This window comes from Gorilla gorilla, chromosome 15 (assembly GCF_029281585.2).
Source record: "Gorilla gorilla gorilla isolate KB3781 chromosome 15, NHGRI_mGorGor1-v2.1_pri, whole genome shotgun sequence".
NCBI classification, from domain to species: Eukaryota; Metazoa; Chordata; class Mammalia; order Primates; family Hominidae; genus Gorilla; species Gorilla gorilla.
This window is the reverse complement of record NC_073239.2, coordinates 89944253-89966066: the sequence shown is the minus strand read 5'-3', so window position 1 is coordinate 89966066 and position 21814 is coordinate 89944253. Positions and strand designations below refer to the sequence as shown.

At 41.9% G+C, this 21814-nt stretch overlaps 1 protein-coding gene and 1 pseudogene across 3 annotated transcripts in view; one reads left to right on the top strand and one right to left on the bottom strand.

Moving 5' to 3' along the window:
• The window catches only part of RBM25 (RNA binding motif protein 25), a 65039-nt gene that overhangs the window by 35508 nt on the left and 7717 nt on the right, over window positions 1–21814 (bottom strand). For 2 of the 3 annotated variants that reach the window (XM_004055406.5, XM_055360829.2), the window contains 4 exons: window positions 16246–16366; window positions 11606–11655; window positions 10438–10605; window positions 3705–3762 (listed from right to left, as the gene is read on the bottom strand). In XM_004055406.5, the coding sequence (XP_004055454.1) occupies window positions 3705–3762; window positions 10438–10605; window positions 11606–11655; window positions 16246–16351 (382 nt within the window). In that variant the 5' untranslated portion in view covers window positions 16352–16366. Of the gene's footprint in view, window positions 1–3704; window positions 3763–10437; window positions 10606–11605; window positions 11656–16245; window positions 16367–18070; window positions 18139–21814 lie in introns of all 3 variants that reach the window. The other variant, XM_055360826.2, reaches the window with a different exon arrangement.
• LOC101142048 (required for meiotic nuclear division protein 1 homolog) lies at window positions 19361–20016 on the top strand (annotated as a pseudogene).

The following is a 21814-nucleotide window of genomic DNA, read 5'->3' as shown; positions in this document are numbered from 1 at the left end:
CCCTGTCCACCAATTCCCTTTGATAACCATTTCACTTTTAGTACCCTCAAACAACCAAAGGGGAAAAAAAGGGAAAAACAGAGAGGAAGAAAAATTCAAATCAGACAAACTGCTACTCATTAGAAGCTCTAATAAAATATTTAGCAGAGTCAGTGAAATTCATGATTAAAAGGAGTCAATTGGCCGGGCGCGGTGGCTCATGCCTATAACCCCAGCACTTTGGGAGGCCGAGGCGGGTGGATCACGAGGTCAGGAGATCGAGACCATTCTGGCCAACACAGTGAAACCCCGTCTCTATTAAAAATACAAAAAATTAGCCGGGCGCGGTGGCGGACGCCTGTAGTCCCAGCTACTCGGGAGGCTGAAGCAGGAGTATGGCGTGAACCCAGGAGGCGGAGGTTGCAGTGAGCCGAGATAGCACCACTGCAGTCCAGCCTGGGCGAAAGAGCGAGACTCCGTCTCAGAAAAAAAAAAAAAAAAAAAAGGAGTCAATTATTTCATAAATTCACCCTATCTAGACTTCCAAACAGCCACAGGAAAGAACAGACTGCAGGAACACAAACAATGCACTTTTCAATTCTGAGATGTTAAATTACAGAATTAGTGATCTTGTATCCTAGTTACCAGTCTAGTCTATTTTACTTATATCTATTTCCTTTTATAACTAGTCAATCTCACTATTAAGATGACTTTAACAGAGATATTAAAACAAAATTAAATCTAAGAGCAACCAACAAATTGAAAATAAAATCAAATAAATCTAAATATGTATATAATGACAGGAAATAGAAAAAAACTACTGATATTAAAATAGTAAATTTGACTATAACATTTTCAGTGTGATATACCATAAAGACAAACAGATATGCCCCTCAAAAAAGTACCTTTAGGCCGGGCGCAGTGGCTCATGCCTGTAATCCCAGCACTCTGGGAGGCAGAGGCAGGCAGATCACCTGAGATCAGGAGTTCCAGACCAGCCTGGCCAACATGGTGAAACCCTCTCTCTACTAAAAATACAAAAACTAGCTGGGTGTGGTAGCACATGCCTGTAGTCCCAGCTACTAGGGAGGCTAAGGAAGGAGAATTGCTTGAACCCGGGAGGCAGAAGTTGCAGTAAGCTGAGATTGCCCCACTGCACTCCAGCCTGGGCAACAGACAGAGACCCTGTCTCAAAAAAAAAAAGAAAAGTAATTTTAAATGATCATATTGCTGATGATAGTGTCAATGTTGTTAGTGTGAAACTGTTACATGTGCAATGCGAGATAAAGCAACTCAGTAATTAATAGTTTATCATCCCCAATGGCCTTGAAACTCAGGGACCTCAGTGTGGGGAAAAAGGAGATACAAATATATGACAAAACAGGTTAAATAAAAACCTTTCAGTCCTGAATCTGAATTAGTATACACTGGAAAAACCTAAAAGCAAACACCAAACCACTGTTTTTTGTTTTTTGTTTTTTTTTTTTTTTTTAGACGGAGTCTTGCTCTGTCGCCAGGCTGGAGTGTAGTGGTGCGATCTCGGCTCACTGCAAACTCTGCCTCCCGGGTTGAAGCGATTCTCCTGCCTCAGCCTCCTGAGTAGCTCAGACTAAAGGTGCGCACCACCACACTCAGCTAATTTCTGTATTTTTAGTAGAGACAGGGTTTCACCATGTTGGCCAGGATGGTCTTGATCTCTTGACCCGCCTGCCTCAGCCTCCCAAAGTGCTGGGATTACAAGCTCGAGCCACCACGCCCATCCCAAACCACTGTTAATATGAGTGCACCTAGTGTCCAGATCGTGATCTTCAAAACAATTTCCCCTGGAGAAATGGCTGGTTCTAAGTCTGGGGCCGAAAACCTATTATACTAGATGACCTTAGAACAAATTGTCATACCAGATAACAAAGCAGCTGTCAAAGGTGTTCAGGGTCATGTCAAAACCACTGGAGATGTAAAGTGCAGAGACAATTTAAGTTAAGCTTTAATGGTGATAATAACTACAATGAATCCATATTAAATACAATAACACTAAATATGCTTCAATTCCTAAGTTCACAATAATTCAAAAGAATAAAGAAAATCAGTCACTGCTAGAGAATGCTGAGGATAGCAACTCATTGTTTTAAGAAAGAAAGCCAGTGCATCTATCCTGCCTGTTCTGTATTAAATATGCCTCTATGCCAGGCATGGTGGCTCAAGCCTGTAATCCCAGTACTTTGGGAGACTGAGGTGGGTGGATCACCTGAAGTCACGTGTTCAAGACTTGCCTGGCAACCAGGGCAAAATCCCGCCTCTACTAAAAAAATCAAAAAATTAGCCAGGCGTGGTGGTGGGCGCCTGTAATCCCGGCTACTCAGGAGGCTGAGGCAAGAGAACCACTTGAACCCAGGAGGCGGAGGTTGCAGCGAGCTGAGATGGTGCCATCGCACTCCAGTCTGGGCAACAAGAGCGAAAAACTCCATCTCAAGAACAACAAAAATGCCTCTAAGTTACCAAACAGTAGATGCAGGGGCAACTTTCTCCATAGAGAAGCATTCTACTAATACATGAAAAAGATTTGTTCCTCAATAAAAGAATGACAGAATTCTTCAAAACAGACTACTGATGAGGCCGGGCGCGGTGGCTCACGTCTGTAATCCCAGCACTTTGGGAGGCCAAGGCGGGCAGATCACGAGATCAGGAGATTGAGACCCTCCTGGCCAACAAGGTGAAACCCTGTCTCTACTAAAAGTACAAAAATTAGCTGGGTGGGGTGGTACATGCTTGTAATCCTAGCTACTCGGGAGGCTGAGGCTGGAGAATCGTTTGAATCAGGGAGTTGGAGATTGCAGTGAGCCAAGATTGTGCCACTGCACTCCAGCCTGGCAACATAACGAGACTCTGTCTCAAAAAAAAGAAAAAAGACTACTGATGAATTATTTCCTAATGAATTAATCAATCTAGGCACTGGCAACACTGATGCTATTACACATACAAAAAAGACAATCTCACATGTGTTCCCTGATGGAAGAATACTACCTTTATAGTATTCTTGCTATAAGGTGCTAGAATAAAAACACCAAAAAAAAAAAAATAGCGGCCAGGAGCAGTGGCTCGTGCCTATAATCTCAGTACTTTGGGAGGCTGAGGTGGGCGGATCATAAGGTCAGCAGCTCGGGACCAGCCTGGCCAACATGGAGAAACCCCATCTCTACTAAAAATAAAAAATTAGCCGGGCATGGTGGCACATGCCTGTAATCCCAGCTACTCAGGAGGCTGAAGCAGGAGAACTGCTCCAACCCAGGAGGCAGAGGTTGCAGTGAGCCAAGATCACGCCACTGCACTCCAGCCTGGGTGACACAGTGAGACTAGGTCTCAAAAAAAAAAAAAAGTTAACAGGCCATGATTGTCTCTTCTTCTCCCTTACTAACACTAATTGTTCCATTTTGATCATGCAGTCATTTCTTGAGACAAAAGAGACTTTTGAAAGAACAAGAAACCAGTTAAATTGAGCAATTTTAATTTTTTCCTTTCCTCTTACACCTTTTTCCTCCTTCTGATCTCAATTCTCAGCCAATATTTTCCCAAACTGCCTTTTAACCCTATTTCAATAAAAAAGAGGACAAAGACTGCTAATAAAATAAGTCTTACTGATAAAGACAATGAGAGTTAAGTCATGCAAAGTGATTAAGCACACAGGTTAGTTAAAGTGATTTCAGCAAATAAGGAAAAAAATGACATACCTTGAAGCTTTCCGGAAGCACCTTGTACTCTCTTCCAGCTCAAAACCAAACCACATTTCTTAAAAAGAAAACAAAACAAAAAGATTGCTACCATTTAACAAAATAATTTTTAATGTAACTAAAAGCAAAATTCTATTTCTACTAGGGATAAAAAACATAAAATAAAAAACCAGCAACTACATTTGCGAAAATTTTTGCAATTCCCACAAACTTATCACATGAAAGAAATGAACAACAAATCATTTAAAGAAAAATATAAATTCCTACTGATTCCTCATTTGCAGAACATTGTTTAGCTTTTATTAAAAGTTTCGCATCACTACTTATCCTAACAAAATAAACACGTAAACCTAAATGCCTAAAATTAGAATGGTTAAAACAAACTATAATAAATTTAAGTAAATATTATGAATCTATAAAGAAATGTTTTGAAACAATATGTATGTATTCATAAAGGATTTTTTTTTTCTTTTGAGACGGAGTCTCGCTCTGTCACCCAGGCTGGAGTGCAGTGGCGTGATCTTGGGTCACTGCAACCTCTGCCTCCCAGATTCAAGCGATTCTTCTGCCTCAGCCTAAGTAGCTGAGACTACATGCAGGCACCACCACGCCTGGCTAATTGTTTTTTGTGTTTTTTTTTTTAATTTATTTTTAGTAGAGACGGGGTTTCACCATATTAGCCAGGCTGGTCTTGAACTCCTGACCTCGTGATCTGCCTGCCTCAGCCTCTCAAAGTGCTGGGATTACAGGCACGAGCCACTGCGCCCAGCCATCCCATTTACATGGGAAAACGCTTGATACGGTATGCAAAAATAACTTGGGAAAAGAAAATGCAGATACACAGCAAGACTTTAACTATAAACAAAAACAGCTTTCTGTAAAAATAAAGAGAAATATTCCAAAATGTGAAGGAGGGCAGGTTATCTGAACGGTAGGACACTGTTATACTTTAAAAATAAAAGCAGCCAGGTGTAGCTCACGTCTATAATCCCAACACTTTGGGAGGCTGATGTGGAAGGATTGCTTGAGCCCAGGAGTTCAAGACCAGCCTGGGCAACATAGGGAGACACTGTCTCTACAAAAATAAAAAAACTAGGCGGGCGTGGTGGCACACACCAGTGGTCCCAGCTACTCAGGAGGATGAGACGGATGGATGGCTAGAGCCCAGGAAATCGAGGCTGCAGTGAGCTGTAATCATGCCACTATGCTCCAGTCTGAGCAACAGAATGAGAATGTCTCAAAAAAGAAAAATAAAATAAAGTTCCATCCAGTTAAAAAAAAGAGGGTCGGAGGGTGTAGGTGAGAAATCTTCAGAGAACAAGAGAAAACTAATGGAAACTTGAAACATGGCATTAAAAATAAATATTTCAATGGAAGTCTGGAAGGTAAAGTTAAGGACAAATCCCAAGAACCCGTGCAAAATAGTAACAGATGGAAAATAGGAAGTCAAAAACACATAGGTCAAACCTGGAAGCTCAACATCCAAACAGAGTTCCTGAAGAAAGTAAAAAGAATTCTCAAATAGCTCAAAAATTTCTCCTGAAAAAAGTCTCCAGAACGAAATGGCCCACCAAGTAAGTGACCAACACAATGATATAAGAAAAATAAGAAAATCAAATAAACATTCGAAGAATTTCACATAATTAGGAACTAAAACCTCCAATCAGTCAAATCCTCACTAGGAGAGGCATTCCAGGGAAAAACAGTTCACACACAAAGAGCATTCAGAATGATGCGGGACTTCTGAAAACCATCATTAGATGCTATAACACGATAAGGCAGCACCTTCAATGTGAGGAAGATAAGCTTCATCACAGAATTCTATATCCCGGTAAACTACTGACCACATGAAATAAAAAGCGCTTCAGATTTAGATTCAGAAAAGTTACCAACCACATACCCATATATACCATGTACATCATATACAGAGGATGTATCATCCCAATATAACAGGAACTACTATGTGTCGGCACAAGCAAGATATAGGATCCAAACCACCCAACACAGAACAGCAATAAGGGGAATACTAGAAAAGACAGAAAAAAATCCAAGGATAAAAGTAGACTTAGAGGAACCAGAACACATGAGACGAACAAAGGGACCTGACAGGAGGAGCTCTAGAAAAGAAGGGAAAAAGAAGGGAAAAGAATCCCCACACTTTGGGAAGCCAAGGTGGGTGGATCACTTGAGGTCAAAAGTTCGAGACCAGTCTGGCCAACATGGTAAAACCCCATCTCCACTAAAAATACAAAAATTAGCCGGACGTGGTGGCGGGTGCCTGAAATCCCAGCTACTTGGGAGGCTGAGGCAGAAGAATCACTGACCCGGGAGGCGGAGGTTGCAGTGAGCTGAGATCGTGCCACTGCACTCCAGCCTGGGCAACAGAGCGAGACTCTGTCTCAAAGATAAAAAATAAAAAATTAAAATAAGAAAATGGACTAGGCACAGTGGCTCACGCATGTAATCCCAGCACTTTGGGAGGCTGAGGCAGGGAGATCACTGGAGGTCAGGAGTACCAGACCAGCCTGGCAAACCTGGTGAAACCCCGTCTCTACTGAAAATACAAAAATTAGCCAGGTGTGGTAGCAGGCATCCATAATCCCAGCTACTCGGGAGGCTAAGGCAGGAGAATCGCCCGAACCCCGGATGGCGAGGTTGCAGTGAGCTGAGATCACGCCACTGCACTCCAGCCTGGATAACAGAGTGAGACTCCATCTCAAAAAAAAAAGAAAGAAAGAAAACAAAACAAAAGAAAGAAAATACAATCATAGCACATAACCTAGTTCTGCTAAAACTATTTACATAATAATACTTATTAACAAGTTCGCCATCTTGTAACACCTGTAAGGAAGCTGGGGAAGGGAGACTGAGGCCTTTAACAGTTTAGGCCTCAAGCTACCATAACATGTCAACAGATAATATCAAAATTATGAAGAACAGTAAAAAGGCATATTGAAATAGGAATAAGGTATTTCACAACACAATGTAAAAGTCTAAATAAACACCAATTGTTAAAAAAGATGTGTAAGAGGGCCGGGCGCCGGCCAGCCGCCCCGTCCGGGAGGGAGGTGGGGGGGTCAGCCCCCCCGCCCGGCCAGCCGCCCCGACCGGGAGGGAGGTGGGGGGGTCAGCCCCCCGCCCGGCCAGCCGCCCCGTCCGGGAGGTGAGGGGCGCCTCTGCCCGGCCGCCCCTGCTGGGAAGTGAGGAGCCCCTCTGCCCGGCCACCACCCTGTCTGGGAGGTGTACCCAACAGCTCATTGAGAACGGGCCATGATGACAATGGCGGTTTTGTGGAATAGAAAGGGGGGAAAGGTGGGGAAAAGATTGAGAAATCGGATGATTGCTGTGTCTGTGTAGGGGGAGGCAGACATGGGAGACTTTTCATTTTGTTCTGTACTAAGAAAAATTCTTCTGCCTTGGGATCCTGTTATCTATGACCTTACCCCCAACCCTGTGCTCTCTGAAACATGTGCTGTGTCCACTCAGGGTTAAATGGATTAAGGGCGGTGCAAGATGTGCTTTGTTAAACAGATGCTTGAAGGCAGCATGCTCGTTAAGAGTCATCACCACTCCCTAATCTCAAGTACCCAGGGACACAAACACTCTGCCTAGGAAAACCAGAGACCTTTGTTCACTTGTTTATCTGCTGACCTTCCTTCCACTATTGTCCCATGACCCTGCCAAATCCCCCTCTGCGAGAAACACCCAAGAATGATCAATAAAAAATAAAAAATAAAAAAAAAGAGGGCCGGGCGCGGTGGCTCACGCCTGTAATCCCAGCACTTTGGGAGGCCGAGGCGAGCAGATCACGAGGTCAGGAGATCGAGACCATCCTGGCTAACATGGTGAAACCTTGTCTCTACTAAAAATACAAAAAATTAGCCGGGCATGGTGGTGGGCGCCTGTAGTCCCAGCTACTTGGGAAGATGAGGCAGGAGAATGGCATGAACCCAGGAGGCAGAGCTTGCAGTGAGCCGAGATGGTGCCACTGCACTATAGCCTGGGCGACAGAGCAAGACTCCATCTCAAAAAAAAAAAAAAATAAAATAAAAAAAGATGTGTAAGAATAGAAACTCGGACATGACACTGCTGCAGTAAATATAAATAAATTGGTGTGGAATTATCTTGTAAAGCTGCAGATAAGCATGCCCTAAGACTCAGAAACGGCACTTCTATGAGAATTTGTGATGAGAATCTTTTCACATAAACCTAGGGAGAAAACATTAGCAGTAATAACATAGCAAAACAGAGACTTCCAGAAGCAGACAGGAGCAAATACATTTCTATACTCCAGTACCTTCTGACTTTCCTGAATTCCATTAGAGCAGAGTAAGTGCTAGTTCTCTGCAGACCCCAGATTAGGCCTTGTGGCTACAGTGAAAAGAAGCCCAGGAGAAAACTCAAGAATAAAAATGGAGTCAGGCTTCAGACTGAAATTACCAAAAATCCCATGGAAATAAAAGAAGAAAACAAAACTGAGAAACCCAAAACATCCTCAAACCAGTTAATTAAAACTTACAGAGTGCCCAGGAGATCCAGTCTTCTAAAAGAACAGGAATTTCTTAAATATGAATAGTTGAGGAACAAGAATCATGAATGATGTAAAGTAATTGCCCAGCATCTCAGAGGGGCATAAGGAGAGCAGGCAACAATATTTCCAGAGGATGACAAGATTGCAGGACTCATACTGAACTACTCATGAGGTGAACCACAGGTTGAGATAACCCTGGCCCCGTCCTTACAGAGAACCTACACAAGATTCTGGGATACAGACAAAGAATGACATCTTTGCAGATCCTCTCAGTGCAGAATATAGTCATTCTTCCAAACTCCTTTTTTTGTGTGTGAGACAAAGTCTAACATTGTCACCCAGGCTGGAGTGCAGTGGCGCCATCTCAACTCACTGCAAGCTCCGCCTCCCAGGTTCAAATGATTCTCCTGCCTCAGCCTCCCACGTAGTTGGGATTGCAGGCACCAACAACCACGCCTGGTTAATTTTTGTATTTTTAGTAGAGACGGGGTTTCACCATGTTTATCAGGCTGGTCTCAAACTCCTGACCTCAAGTGATCCACTCACCTTGGCCCCCCAAAGTGCCAGGATTACAGGTGTGAGACACCGCACCTGGCCTTATTTTATTATACAATCATTCAGCATTATTTCACTTAACAATGTACATGTATCATCAAGATAAAATCTTAAAAAGGTAAAAAAAGTGAATCAACAAGTTTACCAAATTTAAACAACTTATTACTATTCAAGCTCAGAATAAAACTTTAAAAGGAATCAGTCAATCATCATTGGATGCTAAAATCATTGTTTAAGGTCACTGGGGAAAAGGACTCACAGTCTCAAAATATTAACCCAGGCCAGGTGTGGTGGCCCACGCATGTAATCTCAACACTTTGGAAAGCCAAAGCAGGCAGTTTGCTTGAGGCCAGGAGTTCAAGACAAGTCTGTATAACATGATGAAACCTTGTCTCTAAAAAAACACAAAAATGAGCCAGGTGTCACGGCACGCGCCTGTAATCCCAGCTACTAGGGAGGCTGAGGCATGAGAATCACTTAAATACAGGAGGCAGAGTTTGCAGTGAGCCAAGATGTCACCACTTCATTCAGCCTGTGTGACAGAGCAAATCTGTCTCAAAAGTAAATAAAAATCTTTCATTGGATCATGGATGAAAAATAAAACAACTATTAATATTATGGCCATTACTGGGAAAATTAAATATAAACTACATGTGCATTAGTTAACAATATTATATCAATTTTATATTTTTTTTTGTTTTAGAGACTCTCTTGCTCGGGCTGGAGTGCAATTACAAGATCATAGCTCACTGCAGCCTTCAACTCCTAGACTCAAGCAATTCTCCTACCTCAGATTCTGAACAGCTAGGACTACAGGCGTGCATCACCACACCTGGCTTTTTTTTTATTTTTATTTTTTAATTCCTGTCATTATTTTTTTGAGATGGAGTCTCGCTCTGTCGCCCAGGGTGGAGTGCAGTAGCACGACCTCAGCTCACTGCAGCCTCCATCTCACAGGTTCAAGGGATTCTCCTGCTTCAGCCACCCGAGTAGCTGGGATTACAGGCACACGCCACCATGCCTGGCTAATTTTTGTATTTTTTGTAGAGACGGGTTCTCACCATGTTGGTCAGGCTGGTCTCGAACTCCTGACCACAAATGATCCACCCACCTCGGCCTCCTGAAGTGCTGGGATTACAGGCATGAGCCACTGCATCTGGCCCTATTATTTTTTAATTTTTTGTAAAGATGTGTCTCGATATGTTGCCCAGGCTGGTCTCGAACTCCTAGCTTCAAGAGATCCTCCTGCCTCAGCCTCGCAAAGGACTAGGATTACAACTACAGGCAAAAGCCACTGCACCCGGCCAAATCTCATGTGTGATAGTGGTATTGTGATTATGTCGCAGAATGTCCTTGCTCTTAGGAGATAAATGAAGGATTCACAGGTGAAATGTCATGTCACAATTTACTTTCAAATTATCCAAGAAAAAAGTGTGTGTGGTACACATGTGCACATAAAATATCTAAACATGTTCATTGGTGAATCTAGGAAAAGAATACAAATGTGTTCACCGTACTTTTTCACCTTTGCTGCAGGATTGAAATTTTTTAAAATAAAAAGCAATCACTGAAAGTCTTCTTTCTGCTTAAGTTTGAAATGTAGAATGACAAAAAAATTTTTAATGAAAAATAAACAGTTTAACTTACAGCTAAGAGTTGTCTTATGAGCATGTCTGAAGCTTTCTCGGAAATGTTGCCAACAAAAACAGTAGTAGTAGGACCACAATTTTCATCATTTTCTTTAGCCTTTAAGCCTGGATGATCCTTTCTTGCGCCCAAATGCTTTCCAACCATAGACACAGTGGGTACTAAGACCTAAGGTGAAGAAACAAAATAAAAATGGATCCAGCAATTAAATTTCCTACCACAATTAACATTAGGCTAAAAACATCAGGATTAAATAAATATATATAGCACATTATTTAAGCTCTGCATGCTTGTATACTTCTAAAGCTCCTAAAGTGCATAGCACATTTCATTAATGCAAACTTATTTGTGACAAGTAAACTTCTACTATTAGATTACCTTTCTTCTTAAAAAAGAAACAAAAATAACCAAGAAAACTTTGTTATGTTTAAGACATAATTTTTACTTTTATTTTCTGAAACGGAATTTCGCTCTGTCGCCCAGGCTGGAGTGCAGTGGCATAATCTCGGCTCACTGCAACCTCCGCCTCCTGGGTTCAAGGGACTCTCCTGCCTCGGCCTCCCGAGTAGCTGAGATTACAGGCGCACACCACCAAGCCTAGATAATTTTTTGTATTTTTAGTAGAGACAGGGTTTCACCATGTTGGCCAGGCTAGTCTTGAACTCCTGGCCTCAGGTGATCCTGGCCTATGTCTTGAACATTTAAAATTTATGCCTTAGGCCATATACCTTAGGAAGGTAGGAGGAAACATATAAAAGGTATTCCACACAAATTTAATTTCAAAATTTTAATTTTTACAAGGATTCCTATGTTCTTTTAAGAGATCAGACATGTCACATCCTTCTCCCATCTCCCAGGACCAAGATGAGAAGGCAATGAAGAGCCAAAGTCCTAAATGTGTAATAACACGTATATTAAGAGTCTAGAGAGTAACAGGAAAATCATAGAATTATCTACTTAGGGAGCACATTGCAGGGGCAACTGCATATATGCACACCTAAGTGAAAATGATACTTATTCAAATAAATGATATGCTCTACAGGGGTGCTGTCATTCTGTCCTTGTTATTCTTTTAAATACTCATAATTTATCTAAGTTTATCATGCTGTTCAGCTTAAAAGCACTAGCACTACCATAACTCATTATTCCTCCTTTAAGTTATACTTACAGTTGGAGCAGGAGCCATAATGCTCATTGGTACAGGAATCATTGGGGTCCCTAAGAAAAGAAAAACCACACTGATTTTACATGACTGCATTCTCTATCAACAACATGCCACACAATTAAGTATCCTTACTCATAATTAACATAAGTGGAAATATAGGACAAATGAAAGTGAAATACTGATAAATACTATCTTATTTTCAAAAGGAATGTGGTATCAGGTTGGTCCATATAAACTTACAAAAAAGACTATCCTGAAAACAAAATGGCCACCTCAATATGCTTTTGACTTAAAGAGCATAAAATCCTGGATAGTTATCCATTCGGGTTCATGTGGTTCGGTGAGCCTCAAAACCAATGCCTTTCACAAATACAGACTAACTTATAGGTGAACAATGCTATTAAAGAATCCTTTAAAAGTAAAAACAGCTGGGCGCGGTGGCTCACCCCTGTAATTCCAGCTCTTAGAGAGGCACAGGCAGGAGGACAGATTGAGCCCAGGAGATCCAGATCTGCCTGGGCAAAATAGTGAGACCCCGTTCTCCACAAAAAGGAAAAAAAAAAAAAAAGACCAAAAAAAGGTAAAACACGTCGTGCAACATGGTGATACAGTTAGTAAGTGTACTATATTCTTGAAAATAACTAAGAGAAAATCTCCACTTAAAATCTAGGGTGTTCTCACAACAACAAAAAATAAGTATGTAAAGTAATACACCATGTGTTAATTAGCTCAATTTAGTCATTCCACAACATGTTATTTCAAAACGTTGTGCATGATAAACATATAAAATTTTGTCAAATAAATAAAGTAAAAACAAATCTTTTGAAAGTTATTTTAAGCATGAGATGAGAAATTTATGTGTAAATCTAAGAAGAATCTTGTTATTCCTGGCTCTTTCACAGAAAATAAAAATCATGGGCCGGACGCAGTGGCTCACGCCTGTAATGCCAGCACTTTGGGAAGCAAAGATGGGTAAATCACATGAGGTCAGGAGTTTGAGACTAACCTGACCAACATGGAGAAGCCCTGTTTCTACTAAAAATACAAAAATCAGCCAGGCGTAGTGGTGCGTGCCTGTAATCCCAGCTACTCGGGAGGCTGAGGCAGAATTGCTTGAACCCGGGAGGCAGAGGTTGCAGTGAGCCGAGATCACACCATTGCACTCCAGCCTGGGGGACAGGTGCAAGACTCTGTACCAAATAAATAAATAAATAAATAAAATCATGCTTGTAGTTGCAGCTATTCTGGAAGCTGAGGCACAAGGATCCCTGAGCCCAGGAGTTCAAGGCTGCAGTGTGCTATCATTGTGCCTGTGTATAACCACTGTACTCTAGCCTAGGAAACATAGCAAAACTCCATTTCTTTATTTAAAAAAAAAAAAAAGGCAGGGAGTGAGGGGACACGGTAGCTCACACCCATAATCCAAACACTTTGGGAGGCTAAGACAGGCACATCGCTTGAGCCAACACGGCAAAACCCCATCTCTACAGAAAATACAAAAATTAGCCGAGCTTGGTGGCACACACTCATAATCCCAGTTACTAGGGAGACTGAGTCAGGAGAATCACTTGAACCCAGGAGGCAGAGACTGCAGTGAGCTGTAATGGCGCCACTGCACTCCAGCGACAGAGTGAGACTCTCAAAAAAAGCAAAACAAAACAAACAAACAAAAAAAATCAAAGAAATTTAAAATCTTTTCTATAAACCCAATCTACTGGTAAGGAAATTAAAGCACAAATTCTCCATAACCATCTTTTCTGATTCTAAACAAGCGATTAAGCTTACTGCCACCCCCCACCTCCCCACAAGACAGGGTCTTTCTTCCCTATGTTGTCCAGGCTGATCTTGAACTCCTGGGTTCAAGAAATCCTCCTGCCCTCAGCCTCCCAAAGTGATGGGATTACAGGTATGAGCCACCATGCCCAGCCTATAACTTCTAGAACACTCGGGCTTTGCATCATGGTTATGGTAAGGCCCATCGAAAAATGGATCTGAGTCAGGCATGGTGGCACACACCTATAGTCTCAGCTACTCAGGAGGCTGAGGCAGGAGGATCAGTTGAGTCCAGGAGATAGAGGCCACATTAAGTTATGGTTATGCCACTGTACCCCCAGCCTGGGAGACAAAGAGAGATCCTGTCTCAAAAAAATTAATAAATTAAAAATTAAAACCCAGAACTGCATTATGAGCCTATAAATATATGAAGAAAATCAGGATATATGGACCAAAGAGAAAACTGAAGCCCAAATGAAAGTTGTTCAAAACACTTTCCTTCTATAACTATTAATCTGTTTGATGGCTGACAACTAACTTTATTCAGTTTTCTGCAACATTTTCTCAATTTTCTCAATAGAATTTCCTTTCAGCAAAATTTATTTTAAGAAAAAATTTTGTCCAAAGGGCCAGCTAGAGCCTTCCAGTAGAATTTAGTCTATTTATGGTCCATTATAAAACAACTAAGTTACTACTTAAAATCAGTAATTGTTACATGGGATAATAAAGCAGTAGTGTAAACTTTTACATTACTCCTCTGGCAGCAGATGATAACAAATATACATCCATGATTATCTAGAAGCACAGCTTAAAGCAGCTCCACTACAAGCATAATGTCTAAAATAGCTTATTAAAGTACTGCATTCTATTCCATAATATACATGCATAAACAGTTGTTCTGATTTTTTTTTCTTTTTGAGACAAAGTTGCATTCTTGTTGCCCAGGCTGGAGTGCAGTGGCATGATCTCGGCTCACTGCAACCTCTGCTTCCCAGTTTCAAGCGATTCTCCTGCCTCAGCCTCCTGAGTAGCTGGGATTCACACCTGAGCCACCACGCCCAACTAATTTTTTGTATTTTTAGCAGAGATGGCATTTCACCACATTGGCCAGACTGGTCTCTAACTCCTGAACTCAGGTGATCCACCCACCTTGGCCTCCTAAAGTTCTGAGGTTACAGGCGTGAGCCACTGTGCCCGGCCTGATTTTTTTAAATTATGATTTTCCCCCAATTCTTGAAGTGTTAAATAATATTCCACAGAAATTCCCATATTTATCTTGGGGCTTTTCAGACCCAAGGGTAGAAGGCTCCCAAAGCTGAGCCTGTGGCAGTAAATTAAAAATTTTACAATGAGTAGTTGAATCCAAAATAAAGACAAGGTCAGGTGCAGGGTCTCACATTTGTAATCCCAGAACTTTGGAAGGCTGAGGCGGGAGTATACCTTGACCCCAGAAGTTCAAGACCAGCCTGGACAAGATGGTGAGACCCCCATCTTTATAAAATGTTTTTTAAAAAAATTTTAATTAACAGAACATGGTGGCACAAGCCTGTGGTCCCAGCTCCTCAGGAGGGCTGAGATGGGAGCCCAGGAGGTCAAGGCTGCAGTGAGCCATGATTGTGCCACTGTACTCCAGTCTGGGCAACAAAGTGAGGCCTCGCCCAAAACACACATACACACATGCACACACAAACAAAATAAAGACACATGTGCTGTTTATACAACCCCCGTAACATACATGCTATGAATTAACAACCCATCATAAGTCAGCCAACTGCAATGTTCTTAAGTCAAAAGAAAAATTTCTTATAAGCAAAGATTTTTTGTTTTTTCAAAGATGAGGTCTCACTCTTTGGACTTGAACTCCTGGGCTCAGGCCATCCTCCCACCTCAGTCTCCTGAATAGCCAAGACAACAGACACACACCACCACACCCAGCATAAGCAATGTTCACTACGTACTTCAGGATAATGGTTCTCAAATGTGGATTCTCCATGCTTAAATGAGTGCCAAAAATTATCTGTGAACTTGTTAAAAATTAAGAATCCTGAGCCCCAATTTCTGAGGATCTGATTCAGGGGGATGGAGCAGGGTCTGAACATTTTTTTTAACTCCATAAATCTTTACTTATATTGACTTATAATATACACTTTTAAGTATCTGGAAAAATCAAGAAAAAACTAATAACCTTATTGCTTCCCTTTTTAGTAAGGGGATAGCAATAGCAGTTATGGGAATATATGAAGAAAATTTTTCACTGTATTACTTTCTGTATTTTTTTTTTGTTTTTGAACAATGTGTATGTATTACCCATTTTTTTTAAATATAGAATTTTTAGGCTGGGCATGGTGGCTCACACCTGTAATCCCGCACTTTGGGAGCCGGAGGCCGGCGGATCATTTGAGGCCAAGAGTTTGAGACCAGCCTGGTCAACATAGCGAAACCCTGTCTCTACTAAAAATATAAAACTTAGCCAGGCATGGTGGCAGGTGCGTGCAATCCCAGCTACTCAGGAGGCTGAGGCAGAGAACTGCTTGAGCCTAGGAGGTGGAGGTTGCAGTGAGCGGAGATCGTGCCACTGCACTCCAGCCAGTGTGACAGAGCAAGACTCTAGCTCAAAAAAAAAATAAAATAAAATAAAGAATTTTTTAAAAACTTTCCAGATGAGAAGAAAAAAAAAAATTTCCAGATGAGTTTGATACTCAGCCAGATATAAAAGCTACTGCTATAGGAAAAAGAGACATCCACATTTCCCAAACAACGCTGAGAGGCATCTTCACTAACACAGTCACATATCTAACATTTTCCTGAAGTTAGTATCACAAAGACAAAAGTACAAGTTTAACAACAAAAAACAGTATCAACAAACTTACCTGGAGGTACAGGTGGAGGAAATCCTGGAAACTGCGGGGGTGGGATCCCTGGTGGGAGTGCTGGGATTCCCATGGGAGGGCGATTCAAATGAGGGGGAAAAGACATTCTTACTGCAGCAGTCTAAAGAAAAAAGGACATGACAAATCATTTTATTTGAAAACTTCACAATTTTATATGCCTTCTTTGTTGACTTTCATTTTTAGAGTATCTGCAAAATTCTGAACTTTTCTTACCCAAATAAATTGGCAAAGACCCTCTTTTCATTGAGAATTCTTACGACTTAGATTTTTTCTAAAATAAGTTTCCAAAATGTACATGACCGAAGTTCAGGACAGACTCCTACAATCATGTAGGAATACATATAAAGGAAGAAAAAAATTTGGAGGTTCAGTTAATATCCAAAAATTAAATACCATACATAAATGAATCTTTTTAGACCAAACTGAGAATTCAGAGGGGTATCTAATAGTTTTTAAGTGTTCTGATTTTTTTTTTTTTTTTTTTGAGACAGAGTCTCACTCTGTGGACAGGCTAGAGTGCAGTGGCGCAATCTCCGCTCATTGCAACCTCCGCCTCCCGGGTTCAAGCGATTCTCCTGCCTGAGCCTCCCAAGTAGCTGGGACTACAGGAGCGTACCACCACGCCCAACTAATTTTTGTATTTTCAGTAGAGACGGGGTTTCACCATGTTGGCCAGGATGGTCTCCATCTCTTGACCTCAAGTGATCCACCCTCCTCGGCCTCCCAAAGTGCTGGGATTACAGGCGTGAGCCACCATGCCTGGCCTTTTTTTTTTTTGAGATGGAGTCTCGCTCTATCGCCAGGCTGGAGTGCAGTGGTGCAATCTTGGCTTACTGCAACCTCCACCTCCTGGGTTCAAGCAATTCTCCTGCCTCAGCTTCCTGAGTAGCTGGGATTACATGTGCGTGCCACCACGCCCAGCTAATTTTTATCTTTTTAGTAGAGAAGGGGTTTCACCATGTTGGCCAAGATGGTCTCCGTCTCCTGATCTCATGATCTGCCTGACTCAGCTTCCCAAAGTGCTGGGATTACAGGCCTGAGCCACCGCGCCCGGCCCATTTTTATTATATCTATCAGAATCCTAAAAACTAAAGGTACCAAGTTACACAGTATTTGTTGCTTCAATGCTGGCCACTACCTAAGAGACAAATGTGCTCATGAACCATACATCTCAGTAGGGGGAAATAAACTCCTGACTTCCAGTCAGATAGTAACCATTCAAATATAAAGAGAACATACAACTTTTGACAAGAGAAAAAAAAGTCACAGTTTTTTTTTAAACTTAAAAGTAAACCTTGTAACCATTCTTGAATCAAAACTGAAGAATCAGAAGCTAGCATTTGATTTTTTAAAGTTTAAGAACAGGTTGGTTGCAGTGGCTCACGCCTGTAATCCCAACACTTTGGGAGGTCAAAGCGGGTGGATAACCTGAGGTCAGGAGTTCGAGACCAGCCTCACCAACATGGTGAAACCCCGTCCCCACTAAAAATACAAAAAAAAAAAAAAAAAATTAGCAGGGTATGGTGGTGTGCGCCTGTAATCCCAGCTACTCGGGAGGCTGAGGCAGGAGAATCACTTGTAATCCACTGCACTCCAGCGTGGGTGACAGGGGAAGACTCTGTCTCGGGGTGGGAAGAAAAAGAAAAAGAAAAAAAAGAACATATTTAACTGTTTCACTTAGTTTGTCATGTTAAAGAAAACTTTGTCATTTTGTTAAGTGTTGCCATTTAATGTTAATATTTAAACATTAGCATTTTCAGTATTAAAAACAATTTCCAAATTAGCCAAGCATGATAGTGCGTACCTATGGTCCCAACTACTTGGGAGGCTGATGCGGGAGGATGGCTTGAGGCTGAGAGACAGAGCAAGACCCTGTCTCAAAAAAAAAAAAAAAGAAAAAAAATTTTTTTTTCACCTCAAACTTTATTTTCAGCAACACACTTTTTTTTTTTTTTTTTTTTAAGAGACAGGGTCGGCCAGGCGCGGTGGCTCACGCCTGTAATCCCAACACTTTGGGAGGCCGAGGCGGACAGATGACCTGAGGTTGGGAGTTCAGGACCAGTCTAGCTAACATGGAGAAACCCCATCTCCACTAAAAATACAAAATTAGCTGGGCATGGTGGCGCATGCCTGTAATCCCAGCTACATGGGAGGCTTAGGCAGGAGAATCGCTTGAACCAGGGACAGGGAGGTGGAGGTTGCAGTGTGCCATTGCACTCCAGCCTGGACAACAAGAGCAAAATTCCATCTCAAAAACAAACAAAAATATTTGTCTCTATTATTTTGTCTTTCATGTTTTACAGAAACATAAAAAGAGAAAACATAAAAAGTTTAAGTCTTCCACTTCCTTGCCCCCAATCCCAACAGTTTGGTATCTACTGCTGTGCTCTTCTTAATATCATTCTATGAACTAATAATTTTTATTTTTCTACAACCAATCACATCATGTGAATTTCTCCCTCATTATAATTGCCATCTCTTCATGTCAGTTCACAAAAGTTTTATTCCAAGCCAGGACGGTGGCTCACGTCTGCAATCCCAACACTTTGGGAGGCCAAAGCAGGGGGATCACTTGAGGTCAAGAGTTCTAGACCAGCCCGGCCAACATGGTGAAACCCCATCTCCACTAAAAATACATAAATCAGCCAAGTGTGGTGGCACATGTCTGTAATCCCAGCTACTCAGGAGGCTGAGGCAAGACAATCACTTGAACCCAGGGTGCGGAGTTTGCACTGAGCTGAGATCGTGCCACTACACTCCAGCCTGGGTGACAGAGTCTGTCTAAAAAAATAAAAAACAAAAATAAAGTCTTATTCCACTCTTTATAATGCAGTAAATTGGCGGGGCGTGGTGGCTCACACCCATAATCCCAGCACTTCGGGAGGCCGAGGTGGGTAGATCACATGGTCAAGAGATTGAGACCATCCTAGCCAGCATGGTGAAACCCCATCTCTACTAAAAATACAAAAATTAGGAGAGGGGGTGGCTGCAGTAGTGAGAGGCTGGTGCTGCAGCTCTTTCCCTGCAGTCCAGCCAAAGAAGCGTGCGTCCCTGGCGCTTCCTTCTCTTTGGACAGAGAGCTTGGGATGTGGTAATGCCAGCCAGACTTCTCAGAGCCATGGTCAGATCTACCGTACATTGGCAAAAGCACATCAGTGCCAAAGAATTGGTCATCTAATGTTAAAACCACTAAAGGAATTTGAAAATGCGACATGCGGCACACTGACAATATGTCAAAACTTGGATTTGTTCCTTCCTGATAATACAGCTGGTGGTCTGAATAAGTCTCAGATCCTGTAAATGAAGCAAAAAAAAAAAAAAAAAAAATCAAATACAAGCATTGTCTCTCCATTAAATGCTGCTCACTGCCCAGACGAAAAGGCACACCTTCCAACCATGAAATCCTTTGGTACTCACAAGAGAGTGACCCACAAACCAAATCTATTGGGGTCTAAATGGTTTATAAAAATATTAAAGAGGCATTTCTCATCTGTATCAATGGAAACATTTGTTCCAAAACAAGGCTTTCCACATATCAAGAGACCACTAAAAGCATCCAGGACCAAACAGCCATCTAGGACCAACCTTCCAGTTCTGTCTGTGAACGAGGTAAAGTTGGGATGGTCGTGGCTCATGTGCTTAGTGATCACTGCTCACACTAAACCAGTGTGCACTGCACCCCAGCCTTACCGCCAATTTAAGAAACTGGCAGTCAACTCAGACTGCTCCATCAAGATCTTTGAAGCCTAATAAATATCCAAAGAGATTAAAAATCTTAATTTTTAAGAATTAATGATACATATAAAAACAAAATACAGGCCGGGCGCAGTGGCTCACACCTGTAATCCCAGCACTTTGGGAGGCCGAAGCGGGTGGATCACGAGGTCAGGAGATCGAGACCACGGTGAAACCCCGTCTCCACTAAAAATACAAAAAAAAAAAAAAAAATTAGCTGGGTGCGGTGGCGGGCGCCTGTAGTCCCAGCTACTAGGGAGGCTGAGGCAGGAGAATGGCGTGAACCTGGGAGGCGGAGCTTGCAGTGAGCCAAGATCGCGCCACTGCACTCCAGCCTGGGCAACGGAGCGAGACTCTGTTTCCAAAAAAAAAAAAATACAGGCAATAAAACATGAAAAAAATACAAAAATTATCCAGACATGGTGGCACATGCCTGTAGTCCCAGCTCTTGGGAGGCTAAGGCAGGAGAATCACTTGAACCCGGGAGGTGGAGGCTGCAGTGACCCGAGATCAAGCCACTGCACTCCAGCCTGGCGACAGAGCAAGACTGTCTCAAAAATAATAAAATAATAATAATGCAGTAAATTATTATAATATGGACATATTTATTTAACCAACATTAACAGTTGGCTCCACTTTCAGCTCTCACAAATAATGTTGAACATTCCTGGAGATAATAGACATACAACTGTATGCATCTGTACAGGTAATTCTCTAATACAGGTTAGAACTATATGTATCTGATTAGCTGGGTGTGGTGGCAGGTGCCTGTAGTCCCAGCTACTCAGGAGGCTGAGGCAGGAGAATCGCTTGAACCTGGGAGGCGGAGGTTGCAGTGAGCCGAAATGGCACCACTGCACTCCAGCCTGGGCGACAGAGCAAGAATCCATGTCAAAAAAAAAAAAACAAAAAACTATATGTATCCAAACTTTACCTCCAAAATCATCCCTGAAAACTAGCATATAAATGTATATTCCCACCACCAGAATATGGGTATGCCCTTTCCTCATATCCTCATCATTGGTAGAATTAGATCAGTGTCAAAATTCTCACAATTTCATAAAATATACTCTTATTTCAATTTACATTTTCCTCATGACTAATGAGGTTGAGTATGTGTTTACCCGTTTACTAGACATCTCTTTAAAACAGAAAAGCATGACCTACATGCTCACAGCTCTACTTCCTCAGAATTCCTTTGACTTAAATTGGGATAATACCATATTCAATAAAACTAAACTCCAACTTCAGAAAACACAGTATACTTAAAATATTTAGAAAACTTTATAGGTAAAGGAATCCCTAGGATGCATTTTTTTTTTTTTTTTGAGATGGAGTCTTGCTCTGTCACCCAGGCTGGAGTGCAGAGGCACCATCTCAGCTCACTGAAACCTCCGCCTGTCGGGTTCAAGCGATTCTCCTGCCTCAGCCTCCCAAGTAGCTAGGATTACAGGTGCACACCACCAGGCACGCACGACCAAGCTCAGCTAATTTTTGTATTTTTAGTAGAGACGGGGTTTCACCATGTATGGCCAGGCTGGTCTCAAACTCCTGGCCTCAAGTGATCCGTCGGCCTCGGCCTCCCAAAGGGCTGGGATTACAGGTATAAGCCACTGCGCCCAGCCCTTAGGAGGATTTAATATACTTGGCAAATGAGGTATTAGAAATGTTTTAAACAGTAGGTAGGTTATCAGTACATATTAACAATGAAAAACACAAGATTGCAAGACTGTAAATGTGTTGAGTTTTAAAATAAACTTTCTGTAAAACTTTTTGACCAAAACCAAAAACTGGGGGTGGTATCTCTTTTTAA